This window comes from Panthera tigris, chromosome F2, assembly GCF_018350195.1.
Source record: "Panthera tigris isolate Pti1 chromosome F2, P.tigris_Pti1_mat1.1, whole genome shotgun sequence".
NCBI classification, from domain to species: domain Eukaryota; kingdom Metazoa; phylum Chordata; class Mammalia; order Carnivora; family Felidae; genus Panthera; species Panthera tigris.
Genome location: NC_056676.1, coordinates 73,606,115 through 73,622,616, shown reverse-complemented (window position 1 = coordinate 73,622,616; position 16,502 = coordinate 73,606,115). Strand labels below are relative to the sequence as shown.

Here is a 16,502-nt window from a genome sequence, read left to right as displayed (position 1 = left end):
TTTTTTTTTTTAAATAACTAATTTGGTGGGTCAATTAAGCATCTTCTAGCTAGGTAACACAAAAGTTTGGAAATCTGTGGGGTTTTTTTTAACCTTTAGTTTTCTTCTTTCTACGGGGCATGTAAACATGTTGAAGAATTTAGAACAGACAGGATTACACAGGCCAATATACTCATGTTAACTTAGAAGGAGGAAATAAGAGTGGTCGATGCTTTGGGTACTTAAAAATCATATTACAAAAATCAAAAAAAAAAAAAAAGACATGGTGATAATTGAAAAAAGAATGAAAGAATAAAATTCAATTGCTGTAACACTGTGGCTATAATACCAAAATATAAAACCATTTCAAAACAAAATACTTATCAATGTCACGTGACATTGTGGTGACTACTAACAACATTATGTTATTTCGTGGTAAATGCCAAAATGAAATGAAGCTTATGAGGAAACAACGGAGTTTTTCTGTTCCCATTCTCCCTACCCATTTATTAAAAAGAACAAAACCAAAACAAAACAAAACACAAAAAAAATACCAACGCCTGCTCAAAAATTCAAAAATACAGTTTGGTAGAAAATATGGCAACTGAATTGGGAGAAAGAGACTATATTTGGCTGATGAAAGTCTCCTCGATGCCAACATTTTTAATTGTTGTAGAAAACATGATATGGAAGAGTTCCTAAGAACATGTGTCTTCACTTACGAATCAGGATACTAGTTCGCTTGTGTGAACTGACGAAGGGAAGTATCTTTTATCCAGCGACTTCCCAGGTCACAGCTTTTCAAACCGTCTCTAACTTAGAATACGGAACTAACCGGAGAAGCAGAGGGTCCATACAAATCTCCGTTTATATATCCAGACCCACGTTGGAAGGCTATTTTTAAAAAGACTAAGTTAACTCTTGAAAGATCAGTGGTACTGAAACAGTAAAACCTTTAAAAATAAGATGAAGGAAGCGTTCTTCTCCCTTCCTCGGTAAGAATACACGGAAGTCTGAACTCCAAATCCCAGAACAAGAATGAATAAAACCTATCGCGGGGGGCTACAGACAACTGGGAACAAGAACTAAATCTACCCATGAGAATAGTCTTAGGAGTTGAGGAAAAACATCCAGTGTGAGTCTCTTCCTAGCTCCTTGTTTTGGTTTGGTTTTTTGTAATGAATCAGGCCTCTCATTGTGCTCGGATTACTATTAATCGAGGAGAGTCAAACTACAGAATTGGCGCCATGAAATGTACAGCCTCTGTACAGTCAATCAGTCAGAAATGTATATGGTTTTTGCCCCTGAAAATAGTTTTAAGCCTTCCCTGTCAGATCCACTTAAGTTTGAATTTTTAAAAAGCAACTTCATAAAAATACAATATAACTACAATCAAACTGTTTTTAATGTATCTTATAGGATAAGTAACTATTTTTTAAAAATCTGTGCTCACTAGTTTTATTTATCACTGAAGAAGAAAGCTGAGATACAAGCGTCAAATCCTCGACTTGTATTAATTCTGGGGAAAGTGGTGATTTAGGGGGTTTTATACACCCAGAAGAATCTCCAGATTCATGTTTGCATTTCTTGCTGCGAGCCTTCCCTGAAGACAAAGTTGAGGATAACAGTGCAGGTTTCTGAGTGTTGGCAGAACTGCTAATGTCAGCTTCATTTTTTTTCTGACTTTGAGGTTTAGGTGAAATCGCCTGAATAAATAATAAAAAATTGATATTTTTATTTTGGTTTCTTCATTTTTGTTCTTGTATTCTATTTTGATTGTTAAGCAACTTTAGTATCCAAAAACATTGTTAAGCAACATGTAACATTTCTATTACAAATGAAAAACCAAAAAGAACCCCACAAATTATTAACTAAAAGTTGAATAGGCTATCTTTAAAGGGATGCTGTCGGCTTTTGGTCTACATTTGTTTTTTTTTTTAAAAACTGTATTATTCATCATATTTTCGGAATATAAAGTGATAGCTTGACGGACAAATATTTTCACGGTATTACGCTGAAATAACACCTCTTTTGACACTTAATTACCAACTACGTCGATAACAGGTAAATAAACAGCATTTCCACTGTTCAGATGCGTTTAATTGAATACATTTAAGCTCCTGACTTTTAGATGTCTTGTTAAAAAACAATTTCCTTTATCAAGTTGACTGCAGGAGTCTAAGTAGACAGCTTCCCTTTAAAGAAAGATCTCAACAGGAAAACAATGACCAAATTAACGAAACATTATCTTTAACTCATTTTAGTGCTGAAAGCTAGAGTTTCATAAGCATAGTGCGTCATGAAATCAAAGCCACCAGCAGTACAGAGTTAAAAGACTAAAAAACAATACAAAACAAGCAACAACAACAACAACAAAAAAAACCAAGGAGTAAAACCAAGTGTAAGTTAAAAACATTGGATTTAAAAACAAAATACGTCGCATTCTTAGATGAGAATTTTTACCTTCCTCCTGCCAACTGATACTTTTAAAAAAAAATTAGAACTTTGTCAGTTCTTTCATAAAGGATATCTTGGTTCATTTGGCAGTACAATTTCCTCCCTATATAGAAATTTATGTGAATGTGTCCAAAGACAACAGAGAATAGCCACATTGGATGGATTTACAATCTATGGTGTTGGAATGCCTGGGCTGTATCTCTTTCTGATACACGGATCTGAGAACAAAACAGGAGATACCCTTTTAAAAAATAACCTACGCTAAGATAGGCCTCTCTACAGATTTAAATTGCTAACGCTATGAACAGCATGCTTGTCCCCAGGAAACCTTTTTGCTTCCTTATCTTTTATGAGGGATGACCATCAGGTCAGCAGTCTGTGGTTCTCTGGAACATGAAAGAGCATCGTCTGGGGACCAAACAGCTTTCTGCTCCCGCTAACGGACAAGGCGCTCCAAGTCTGATGCACAGCTGGTGCCAAGTAGATAGAGCACCTCGCGATGCTCTGCAGGTGGCATGCTGGACGCGCCACAGAAAGGGCTGGTGGCAAGTATCCCCTTCAATCGGTTGTCATCATCTCTAGTCTTGAACTTACTCATCATGCGTGTGTACAAGTGCAGATTAATCGTTTGAAAAAGTACTCCATAAATGGAAAGGAGTCCTAAACTTATCATAAAAGGTGTTGCCAGAAAAGTAATTAGAGCCATTACTTGTAAATAAACAATTTTATTGTTCATCTTCACATACGTGAGAGACATCACTACAGCATCCATTACTCTCAAGTTACAAAGTTATGAAACAAGATTGAAAACTGAAATTAGTATCTTGATAAGGTGCTTAACTTCTAAACAAGGACAAATTAACATTTTTAAAAACTTACTGAATTATGCATCTAATGCAGGTTTTATCCAAAAGTAAATATAACATGACAATTCCCTAATACAATTAAATAATCTATAATTAATATCTGAGAATTGGGGTTCAAGACCACAGTTTGATTTTTTTTTTTTTTTTGAGTGTCAATAAAGAAAATCCATTAGCACAGTAAGTTCTGGCTATAGGCCTGTTATAAATCTATGTCATGAGTGACATTCATGATTTTACTCATTAAGACAACAGAGGTTAGTGACAATCGATGCCTCTCCTTTAAGTCTGTAGCTCATACCAGTACTTGGAAGTAAGAGTTTTATAACTCGGCTTTTTAACTTTGAAGCAGGGCGAACAGCATAAAAATTGTTGGGTTACAAAACATTTTCACAATGATATCAATCTGAATGACAAAAAATGAGGGAACAGCATCACGTTCCTTAAAAATCTAAAATAATTTACAAAGTTTTCAGTAATGACTGTTGGTCTCTTTGTTACAAAACTGGCAAGGACTCTCAAAATGCCTTAATGATGCAAACAAACAGCCGAGTTACTCAATTTGTCTTTCTTTTTTTTTTTATAAACTCAATTTCAGAATGCTGTTTTCTGTACTTCTCTCTGAAATGAGCCCTGCCCTCGCCACTAATTTCCACATAGAAGAAGTAATCTTCACAATCACATTCACCGCAGCAGGATTGTGCATCATGAAAGATTGACATTGTAATGAATTTTCCAGAAACATTTTATTACCAAGTCCCTGATTTATTGCATTCTGAGAATACCATAAACAGTGGTGAAAATACAAAATATTGTTAGATATGGGACGTTGAATATAGTAATACACAGTAAAAAAAAAAAAATCACTTAAAATTTGGTTGATATGCTGACAATAACGGCAAAGACTTAACCGCTTGATGATCACAGAAAATCAGAAGGTATGATTCGCTGACATATTAATCAATTTAAAAGACCATTGATTTCATACAACATTAATGGAGGCACCAAAACAATGCACTGTTATCAAATCAGGCCTAAAATAACCCTGAAAAACTCAATACAATATCAATTAAATTTGGACTATTTTTTAAAACGCGTAGAGAGAAGAGCAGAAGATACTCATTTTAAAGTCTTCTTTATTAGGCTACTAATAAAGAAAATTAAATTAATACAAAAAGGATATATTAAAACTACATTAAGGCTCAGATTTTAAAACAGGAGAACCAAGGAAATCCAGTTATGGCTATTACTGTGTTCTTATAGTCTTACAGTGCCCAAGAAGTTAAGCCCTTAGAGAATGTAAAAGCATGCACAGTTCATTATGTACAGGTACTGTGGGAATCTGAAGGTAGCCAAGGCAAAATCTAGCAACTGCAACCTTCACTTTTAAATTCCTCTATTAGGTGGTTTAAAGACAGACCCTTAATAGTTTTTTAAAATTCTTTTTTTTGTCGTTATTAAAATATACATCCTAGCAAAAATGTATGGCTCATTGATCAATTCATAAAACACATAGTCAGTCTAACAACACCAATTGTTACAATATAAAAGAAACTTCTTACAAAAGAAGCTTTATTAGATGTCAAAAACCCTGTTTTAACTCACAAATGAAAAGTATTTGTGTAAGGGTCTTTATGTAAGCTAGTTAAAGGTGATCCAGCTGGAAGCTTATACCCTGGGATGCCTGTCTCCAGGCCTTCAAATGTTGGAGATAAAGGCTTTAATGCCAGTCTACCGAAAACAAACACTAGCAAAGTCTGTAGTTTATCTGCGTACCTTGGAGAAGGCAGAGTTAAAAATATATCATCAATTAATTAGCTTCCTATTCCCATATCCAATCAAAAGGGCAATTTCAATTACGTGGATACTATAGCTCCGTGATCATTCCAGTTGGGAACCTTGAAAAAAATCAAATGCTACCATTTCATACCTGCTCCAGCATTGGAGCCGTTTCATTGAAGTCTTCCTTTTTTTCAGCACCATCCACCCCAACAGCTTTGGATGCCAACAAACCTTGAGAAAAATTGTACAGAAATTGCTTATTAGAAAAAATACTGGCTTCTGATATAATCAACTTCCCCCAAATGTTAGCAGTTGACATCCCCCATCCTTTTTAATATAGAGGATTTAATATAAAGTTTACTTGTCAAAAACATGAACACCCTTTATAATGACTCAAGGGACTGAATCAGAACTTGAGTTTTTTACACAATCAGTTCTCTGTAAAAAAAAAAAAAATTACTCCTAAGGATATCCTTAAAAAAAACACATGCATACACATTTTAATTCTACGACTTAATGTCTAGAAACCAAAGATTGGTTAGATTAACTAATACTCATAATATGGGCTTTGTCTACACAACTGAAATACAGAGTTAATATCAAGATCTGAGAAATCCTTCCAAACATCTAGAAGACTTTGTTGTTGTTATATTATTAGCTAAACAACGACTCCCAATTTTTATTTCCACATGGATCCTTTGACCAAAGCTTTATGGGTTCATCCCTATACCCTGCTGTACCTTATCTTCTTGCAAAAGTGCCAAAAACACTGATGGATCTGTTTTATGTTAATGGGGGAAAAAGTGCAGGTCCTTCCTACATTCAACTTAATATTATAGAGCCTCATTCTATAAACTATGAAATAATTTAGGAATTCCAGTTTTCTCCAATGTGTATCACTAATTCTCAATTTTCGAGGACAGAATATTTTATCTAGAGTATATAAATCAACTTTATAGGACAATAAAACTCTGCCTTAATTTCTAAATTAAAGGCAGTTAGGGGCGCCTGGGTGGCTCAGACAGTTAAGCGTCCGACTTTGGCTCAGGTCAGGATCTTGCATTCGTGGGTTCGAGCCCCGCGTCGGGCTCTGTGCTGACAGCTCGGAGCCTGGAGCCTGCTTCAAATTCTGTCTCCTTGTCTCTCTGCCCCTCCCCCACTTGTGCTGTCTCTATCAAAAATAAATAAATGTAAAAAAATTTTTTTTTAATAAATAAATAAATAAATAAATAAATAAATAAATAAATAAATAAATAAAGGCATTTACTTGGTCAAGATTCTTTGCTAAGCACCTGACAAGCACTGTCAATATAGCCAAGTTTATAACGCTTGTATAATACAAGTATGTCTTTGCTTATGACCACTGGGCACATAAAAGGGCCCCAAAAATCATTTCTACCATTACAAAGTTGGCTACACAAGGGGCACCTGGCTGGCTCAGTCAGTTCAATGTCCGACTTCAGCTCAGGTCATGATCTCACGGTCTGTGAGTTCGAGCCCCGCGTTGGGCTCTTGTGCTGACAGCTCAGAGCCTGGAGCCTGCTTCAGATTCTGTGTCTCTCTCTCTGCCCTCCCCTGCTCATGCTCTGCCTCTCTCAATCTCAAAAATGAATAAATGTTAAAAAAAAAATTTTTTTAAACAAAGTTGGCTACACAAAACCTCTGCTTCAAAGGAAGCCTGTTTAACAATCAGCAACGTAACAGTTAACTTACTGCAGCAATTATACCCCCTAGACTCCTGAAGCTGTCTATACAGTGTAGTTAATAGGAGGGAAAAAAAAGTGCCCCCAAATGCCACATAACATTGAGCTATCCACGTGGCAACATCTCTTGGCTTTTTCAGGTAACTATCTTGAAGATGTTAAGTAATCTAAGTAGGAATTCAAATATTAAAGACGTATCCTTAAAGCAGTACTACAGGCAAGTGTTAAATTAGGCCAAAAGCACCTTTCCTTTTCTAGAAAGTTGAATATCCAGCACCCAGAATTGTAATTTAAAATAGAAAAGGGGCTTTCCATTTCTATTGTTTTACACAACGATTTTGACTTTTGACAGATCAGTGACTGATATTAAAAATGTATTTGGTCCAGTCTGAGATAACAATCTATATAGTTTGCTCACACGATATTAAATGTAGATTTAAACGGGGGTGGGGGGAAAGCCAATATAGAAATAATTTTATAAAAATCTTACAAACCATAGATTCAATCCTGATTATATTAATATCACATCTGAACATACTTTTAGATGACTGAAACAGATGTAGCATGGTGTATTTCCTTAACATTTAAAATCATGTTCATTAGGTTTTTCTTCTCTAGCTAATATTTTTGAGAATCAATACTACTGAAATAAAAAGAAAAATAATTAGGGAACCAAGTTCTTTTGCAGGGAAATGAGTAGAGTTTCCACTTCTAATGTTTACTCAAACAGGACAAATATTTGGCTATTCAATCTATTAAATGTATCTTATATTTTGTTTCCTTTCATAGAGGTGGTAGAAATATTTTTTAAATCTCATCAATACACGGAAGAGATCTCAAATTACAAAAATAAGGTACTACAAGTTTTAAAAGAAACTAATTGAGACATATTTGCAAATTTAAATTAGAATATTATAGACCCAATTAATTAAAAGCAATTCCCACCTAATGGTTTGTGATAGAAAAATAAAGCTTTGTAATGTTCTTATAAAAAGTAATGGAGCATTTAATAAAAACTACTCAAAATTAGATTAGAAAATTGCAATACTTGGAATTCAGTGAATTCAAATGCCTCAAATACGATCGAGAAAAAGCTTTTCACGCTTTGTATACATGCTATCTTACAAAAGAGGTACCAGATACAAACAAGAGGACAAAAATAAAAGTCTCTGAAAGGTCTCTGATTACTGCCGCCTTAAGAGGCTGTCCGAAATCTGTTTTCCTGGCCTGTGAATATTCTGGGTAAAAATGCAATATCCTTAGAAAATGAGAAGAATTAAGTGAAAGGAAAGAGATACAAATGAAGTTAGTTTTACTTCTTTGAAAATGCTTATTAATTATATACCACTAAACAGGTCCATCTCCAGAAGAACATATCTGTAACGATCTTAACAGAATGCATTATTCAGTTTCAAGATGTTACGCAAATATCAGATAAAAGTAGAATACCAAATATTCCTAAGTCCCACCCACAAAGTTACAATTTCTCAATACTGTACTTCAGCTGCAATATCACAGTTGTCTGCCTCTGCTAATAGGAATGCACAGAACAGAGGCCAGAGAACCCTGGGATGGCAAATGGCAGGAAGGACAAAGTAAGTAGTTAAATCTGTGCTCTTCTTTTCAACCAGGGATTCCAACACAGGGAATTCAGACAGAGGATTCAAACACAACATTCCTGCTGTGGGAAAAAGAATCGAATATTCTTGACATTATTATCAGTAACATGTACGGGCCCGTTCCAACCTCTGGGTTTTTTCAAATTATTTTTAAAGTTCCTTAAGCTGCACAAACTTTCAGGGGCTGAAATTCTAGGAACTCCTACAAGTTGTAGAATCGGATCATGTGCCAATTGCTGATGTCTCTTCTTTTGCTCCCTTGTCAATCTGTATTTTAAAATCTACTCAAATTTGCTTGCAGTCAGTCTGCTTGCAACTTTGTCCCAAAGCATGGGCTCTTGACTCGCTCCGTAAAATCGTCAATTTCTAAATCAGTATGCATAAAGTATATTAACTATCAATAAGGTATATCACGTAATGAAAAACAAGTCTCTGGAAGGACATCTATACACTGTGCCACTATCGTTTCAGTATGTACTTATTTGGAAACTTCAAAAAAAGCCATCCTGTACCATCCCCTAAACAGAATTCACGTTTAGAATCTCTATAGCGTGTGACCATCGGGAAGTGCACAGAAAGAGTGAAGACGGGAATTAAATTTATCCAGTGGCTGATCTGCTTATTTCCAGCTAGAAAGATTTCAAAAATAAAAATGTGGAGTGGGGGGAAACACATCAGAGCAGCGAAGATGCTGCCATGATCACAGCCCTATTCCTCTCAGTAGCAAAGGGGCAGTAGCAAAGACAGACACGTGTTAAGTGAGCTTCATAAATTTAAAACACACCAAAACTCCGTAACAAAATCACTATCTTGTATTGTTCTCATCTCTTTGTATGGTCTGCAAATGAAATTTACTACACAGAGGCAAGCCTGAGTTTCAACCGTTGAAGATCTATTATCTTTTTGCAGGATATAATTGCTACATGAAAAGAGAAACAGATGAACTATTAAAAGGATTACCATACATTCAAATTTTCAAAGTAAGTAAAGGGAAAAAAAACCATAATGGCTTCACATCCGTGAAATCTTACTCTTTTCTACTGCTGCCAAACTATCACTTGTTCTTTCGAGATTCCCAAGGGGAAGTAAGGACAAAGTCCCTCCACCTTGTGTTACTAAGCAACCAATATTAGAACTTCCTTGAGACACAAGGTAAAATGATTTTTTCCCCGCTATTGTCTTTTCAAGGCCACATGTAAATAACACATTGTTGTGGACTGAGCTATTTTCTTCTTTTATTTCTTTAAATGCCGGGCTTGAACTTCTCAGTAAGGCACATGTAAGAATATACTGCCTGAAACTAAAAGCAGGTTATCCAGACTGCAGGAAAACCCTCGAGGCTGGTAAGCTGGCAGGCACACCGAGTGGGTCAGCGTCAGCGTCAGGGTCAGGGTCATGTCCATCTCCCTCAGGCGTGGCCCCTGGTCTTGGCCCCTGCGGGAGCGTGGTTCTAGTCTTGGTGGCACCGGAGCCGGAAGCGCTTTCCTCTTCTTCCCCCTGCGCACGCAGCCCTAGTTTCCATTCTGCTAGGGCCAAACTGAAGTCTCAAGTTGCCATCGTAACAACAATCACCGGATGACATTTTGGCTTTCTCCAAAGCTCATAGTTTCTAAGGAAAGGGTGGAATGGGTGAATCGATTTGAAATATTTCCTGTCCTGGGGCCAAAATATCCTTTATCAGCAAAAGGCACAAAAATAATAACAAATGGAAAGACTAAATATTCTCACCTGTTGAAACCAATCATAATCACTAAGAAGAACACTGCGATAAAAAAACAGTGGTTCTAAAGAACCCTCAGCTGCAGTCACTTTTCAATGGGATTCTATTCTTCAGGAAATGGTCAGAATGTTTAATTGACATGTATCCTTTGATCTGACAGTGAAACCAAGCTTCTTCAAATTATTTAAAAGAATGCCAACAAAGGTTTATACAGCTTTATTAGGCCAAAGACACTAAAAACCATTTTGTCCTTAAAATAAGAACATACGACTGAATCATTAAAAGTATCTTAACTCTCCTTTTAACATATACTCAGAAAAATTAAACATGTTCACAATTTCTTTGAAAGACTAGAATCGCTAGGCTGAACAGGCCCTGCAAGTGATGGGGCCCCGGTATGACTGACCCTGCTTCCAACGCTTTTCCCATGACCACTAACCACGCCAAGCCTGCCAGAGTTCTCGGCGTCCTAACACCCTACACTCCCTAGATTAAGGCAGGCATCGAGAAACAAGATGAGATTCTAGGAACCAACCTGAAGATGAAAAGTGTAAGAAACTTCTAGAAGTACTTTTACTTTGGGCACACAGATTCAGGACCTGAATTCAGTGGAGCATCCATCTTTCCAGCCATACTTGCTGCCATCTTTAAGGAGCCCAGGCAAGAGCAAGAAGGTTTGTGTAGTAACATTTAGAACCTCAGAGACTGTGACCCCACCAGGCTGACAACAGCAGATAATCGGAGTCTTAATAGAAACGACTCCTGCCACCAAGGTGACTTAAAAACTATGGAATTTTATCTCATTTGATCCTATCCACCCTCACAACATCCCTGTGAGGTAGGCAGAAAATAGGTGACGGTTTTCACATTTCACAAGAGAAAAAGCTGACAGCGTTGAAGGATGTTGACTCTGAAGAACCATAAAGTACCTGTCTTCCTTGTTAAGCAGTTTGTTACACTAAAACGAAAGATACATTTTGCTTTATTAAAAACAAACTACCCTAAAATCAACCCCTCCATTCCCCCCCAAACCAAAAGAATCATTGTAGTTTACCAGTAATCTTGTTAAGTCGAGCTCTCTTTGCCTGAAATGAGTTGCCTTGGTTATTTTTCCTCTTGTTTGATAATGTGCTCTCTGGCTGTGGAAAGACCATCTTTGGAACGTTCTCTACATGAAGTCCTACTTTTAATAGAATACATATATGAGAGTTTATCTAGAATCCAAAGTTAAAACACATGATTTTTTTTTTAAAATAGCAAAATAGTAAAAATGCTTTGCACTTATGTTGTTTTTTTTTAACCTAGTGCTTGACATAGAACTTCAAACAACACAAATTTCTCCAGACTGAAAAACTAGAAATAAAAAAGTACCAAGTAGTTATTCTTTAGGAAAGAAAAGCAGGAAGAAAAGGACTTACTGCTTTTCCCATATTACATACCAAAACACATGCAGAAGCATTTAAAAAGTTAAAGAAAAAAAAAAAAAAAAACACACAAAACAAACAAAAACTCCAAAGCCTACTAACAAGAACTTAAAAGTCAAGATCTGAACCCATTTCTATTCAAGAATACTGAGGGCACCTATTATCCGGTACCCATGTTAGACCAGTTATCTCTGGCTCTGTTACACGCTACAAAAGTTAACCATTTATGCTGGGGGGGGGGGGGAGCCCAATCATTTAACCGCACCCCCAAATCACAGGTAGCCAGGGGGTCTGGCTTACTCACTATGAGAGTTCACCCTGCCATAGGAATGAACGTAAGAACATATTTTGTACCAAATGTTTCACTAGATGTGGGCAGATCTTCCTTCTTCTCAACTTCTGATGAAGCTATGGAAGTTGAAGTCTCTTCCTTCTTTGAAGGTACTTTAAACCATTTCCTCTCATCTTTGTCTTTATTGCTGTTAGCGCTGGTGCGAGGTTTGTTCCCTGTTTTATTCTTGGCTGCAGCTGCAGCAGCTGCTTTGACTAAAGCTATCCAATCCTCCAAAGGAAAAACACAAAACATGTCAAGTATTAAAAAATTAATCGAAATTTAATTACACTAATAAAAACACGTATCACATTTTCAAAGCTACTCTCGCACAAATGTAAAAATCGAATTAATTACATTTACAAGACAAATCATCGACATGGTAATTATCAAATTTCATGATCTAATGGCTTAGTGGGATTATATAACCCCTCATGAAACAGGTAAATATTCAATAACAAACATTCCTTCGCTATTATTTTCAGAGGAATAAAATCTAAAATAAAAGGGAAACCCTTTAACAAATATGGAACATTACATGACATTCTCAGTACTTTAGATTTAAATGGTAAACTGTGTTTCTTTTCTGAATACAACAAATCGTAGAAGAAATGAGAGAAAAATGCTTATGTTGCAATTCTGCAAACGTTAAAAGAAATGCACTCCCAGTGAACAAATTACTATTCTTGGAAGAAGAAGTATGGACAATTTCACAGAATTCAAGATATGATTTAATTAATTTTTAAAGCTTTGACAGCCTGGACACCAACGTATCACAACAGCTTAATATTACTAGTTAAAGAAAAAAAGAGCCGCGTGATTTGACCAAGGTGTCTTACATACATACGTACGGTCATGCTCCAGACTAATTTCCCTCACTCTATGACTTCCTAGATTTGTGCTGATTACCACTCTTCTGCGATGCAAGTATTTATTCTTCCTGTGTTTATATTTAAAGTTAACTGCCACATAATTTTTCTAAACTAAAAATGCTTATTGTAAAAAATCCGGAGGGGCTCCTGGGTGGTTCAGTCTTAAGCGTCCGACTCTTGATTTCAGCTCAGGTCATGATCTCAGGGTCAAGAGATCAAGCCCCACATCAGGCTCTGCACTGGGCATGGAGCCCGCTTGAGATTCTCTCCCCCCAATCCTGCCCCTCCCCCGTGCTCGCTCACTGTCTCTCTTAAAAAAAAAAAAAAAAAGGAACTATGTAAAAACCGTGGTGCTAACATTTAAATTTTCACAACCGAGAAAACTTTCTTACAAGTATTTGTAGTATTTCTACAGTTAATCTTCCTCTAAGGCCACTAAGCTTCAAAGAGACCAGCTCAAATTCAACCAAAATGGGTAATACACTAAATTTTTAGTCCAAGTAACTAAAAACTACTTCTCAACATCAAATACATTTACTCCACAAGTTATATTAACAAACCTCAATCATTAGTCAATAGAGGTTGATGGTTGCTCAGTCTTGAAAATACATAGTGAAGACAATAAGCCACTAAAAATAAACAACCAACAAAGAGAACCTGTGTTTCTTTCTCTCCCCCATGATTGAAATGAACTAAAAATATCGTATTCATTCACCAAAGTTCTGTTCAACACCTTGCTACATGTGCCAGGAAGCACGCTAAGCAGTCATGAGACATCAATTATAAAAGATGCTGCCTGAAAGGACTTAAAACGCATGAGCCCCGGAGTCACCACATCTTTGTTCCTGCCTGGAAAATGCCCAGCATCTATCTTCCTCAGTACTTAAACTGTGTCCCCAGTACATGTCTTATTAGAAAGCAAATTAAGACACAGGTGTAAAATACAGATTTATGTCTCTAGTTGGCAAAAAAAAAAAAAAAAAAAACACCCAAAACAAAACAAAAAACAAAAACAAAAAAACACCTCAAAACAAACCAGATAAACCAATATTGTCCAACCCCATGTTTACTTAGAGCCACGTTTTTTTGGTCCTACCTATAAGGAATTGAAAGGCAAATAAAATTAACTATAAGACAGTGTGATAAGAGAGGCAGTGGAGGAATAAACAAAATACCACGGAAGAACAAAACAGAAAAGATTAATTGTGACTTAAGAGAAAGGCTAATGGAAAGCTTCAGGGAACATGACAGAGGAGCTGAACCCTACAGCAGGTATCTTTGAGGCAAAAGGCAGAAGGAAAGGCATCCAAGGGCACCGCAAGCAAGAAGGAAACCATTAGACAAGGTCATGGCAATCAGAATATGTGCGAACAGGCACAAGGGGCGGAAGTGGTCTGGGGAGCCCAAGTGCTACGTCTAGGTTGAACCCTGAGACCGACATTACAGTACTAGAGAAAGAAAGCCCCAATGAAACAGACAGTAAGCAACAACGCAGAAAGAGAAACAAAACTACAACCAGACAAAAGCAAAGTGTTAAATTCAGCAGAGATCTGTACAGTCTTATTAAGAGCAGAGTGCTTAATTCTGGGTTCCATGTTGTGGGAAAAATTTTAAGTTAATGTTACAGAAATGCTGAAAAATGCCAGAGGTAAATTCTACTCCAGCTCTTTCCTCTTTCCAATGGACAGCAAACTGGGAGAGATTCGTGTTGTATCTCTTAAAAGTGCAATTAGATATTTTTTACAAGTTCCTGATCATGTGACTTGTTAATCATGGAATCAATGCAGTTATGTCATTAAAGAATTCTCCCATTATTTTGCCCTTGTATTTGTCATTTATTTGGTTTATTTATTTATATTTTTTATTTTAAAGAGAGCACGCGCGAGCTGGGGAGAAGGGCAGGGGGAGGAAAGGGAGAATCCTAAGCAGGCTCCATATTCAACACAGAGCCCAACACAGGACTCAATCCCACCACCCTGGGATCATGACTCGAGCCGAAATCAAGAGTCGGACATTCAACCGACTGAGCCAGCCAGGCACTCCCCCCTTCTACTTTTAAATAGGTAAGATTCACTATTAAAAATAACTGGTGTGGGGGCGCCTGGGTGGCTCAGTCGCTTGAGCGTCCGACTTCGGCTCAGGTCATGATCTCGCAGTTCGTGGGTTCAAGCCCCGTGTCGGGCTCTGACAGCTAGGAGCCCGGAGCCTGCTTCGGATTCTGTGTCTCCCTCTCTCTGCGCCTTCCCCGCTCATGCTCTGTCTCTCTCTGTCTCTCAAAGATGATAAACGTTAAAAAAATATTTTTTTTAATAACTGGTGTGATCCTTCCACGAATTAGAACTCATGATATGCTTCAAAGTTCCCTGTAGGTAACAGAGCAGCACACGATATGGAGCATGCTGGAAACCAGATGGGAGTTCAGAGTTACTCTGCACATGATGCCTAAGTGAAATTTTAAGTCAGTCACTCAATTCCCTAAGTTCTGAATTCCTCAGATGTGAAATAGAAGTATCAGTTACAGCTATGTCAAAGGATCTGCTAGGGGAACCCAATTAAATAATGTATGCAGAACAAAGTTTCATAAATGGTACAGGACCTTATGAGCAAAGCTTTAATACTAGTGAGTTTTATATCAGCACGCTTGCAAAAAGACAAGATAGGATAGAAAAAGCCACAGGAAGTTTAGAGAAGAGTATTTCCATATTGCATCTACTTATCCTTTGCTAGTTTCATAAATTTACTGTGTATCTTTACAAAGGAATTCTCAAGGTACTGAAAATTTAGAAAATATATGCAAAGTTGGATTCTCTCAGCACTTCCCACACAACACCTGACTTAGTCTATTTCCTACATGAAAACAAGTCAAAACTTTTTGGGAAACAAAGACACTTTGAAAAGAGAGCGTTTTATAAAAAAACAATTCTACAAATATTTTTAGCGTGCTTGTGATTAAAAATTATGAAGAAAAATGTAAATTAAGGATATAGTGCTACCCGTGTTCTTTCAATAGTTTATATTCAGGATTGATTTTAACGTTCACACACATCATAATGTAACTACTTATTAAAAGTAAACACCCAATACATCCAATGAATTTTTATAAGTTGTAATTTTACCACAAACCAAACTGGCTCAGTATCTCACGTTGGAAAAAAAATGAAGTTTTAGAGTTAGTGCCATCTCACAAACTTGTGAATAACCAGAATAATAAAGAATAGCCTTAAAGCGAAAAAAAAACAAAACAAAACAAAACAAAACAAAAACGAGAGAGAGAGAGAATTTTGTTGAATTAAACAGGCACATATTAAGTTCCCGATGTTTTAATCTTTCTATGCAGTAACCAAGAAATCACACCACTGAATGCTTAAAGGAACATTTTATTTATACATACAAGTAGGAAGACACAAAACAATTTCCCGGTCAAAAGCATTTCCATTTTAAACTACATTTCCATATTAACTGGGGAAGAAATGCCAGCTGATCACTGCAAAACTAAATTTTTAAAAAGCAGGTGATTTAAAATGATCACACTTCTCAGAAGATAGGAGGAATTTTTTTTTTTTTTTTTTTTTTTTTTATTGCAGTGATCCACATTTCTAGATTACTAAATGTATACACTTGGCTGGAGCTGACCAGATGATTTCAACACGTTTCAGAATGACATTTTTCACTGCACGGTATGGAACAAATACAAGCGCATTTCCATATTAGACACTTTCATAGGTTACTTTCAATTCTAAAAATTAATTGTA

At 36.5% G+C, this 16,502-nt stretch overlaps 1 protein-coding gene across 5 annotated transcripts in view; it reads right to left on the bottom strand.

The window, feature by feature from the left end:
• PHF20L1 (PHD finger protein 20 like 1) overlaps window positions 1-16,502 on the bottom strand; it is an 85,666-nt gene that overhangs the window by 44,949 nt on the left and 24,215 nt on the right. For 4 of the 5 annotated variants that reach the window (XM_042973279.1, XM_042973277.1, XM_042973278.1 and 1 more), the window contains 4 exons: window positions 11,902-12,109; window positions 11,178-11,303; window positions 5,230-5,312; window positions 1,433-1,685 (listed from right to left, as the gene is read on the bottom strand). In XM_042973279.1, the coding sequence (XP_042829213.1) occupies window positions 1,433-1,685; window positions 5,230-5,312; window positions 11,178-11,303; window positions 11,902-12,109 (670 nt within the window). Of the gene's footprint in view, window positions 1-1,432; window positions 1,686-5,223; window positions 5,313-11,177; window positions 11,304-11,901; window positions 12,110-16,502 lie in introns of those variants that run through there. The other variant, XM_042973282.1, reaches the window with a different exon arrangement.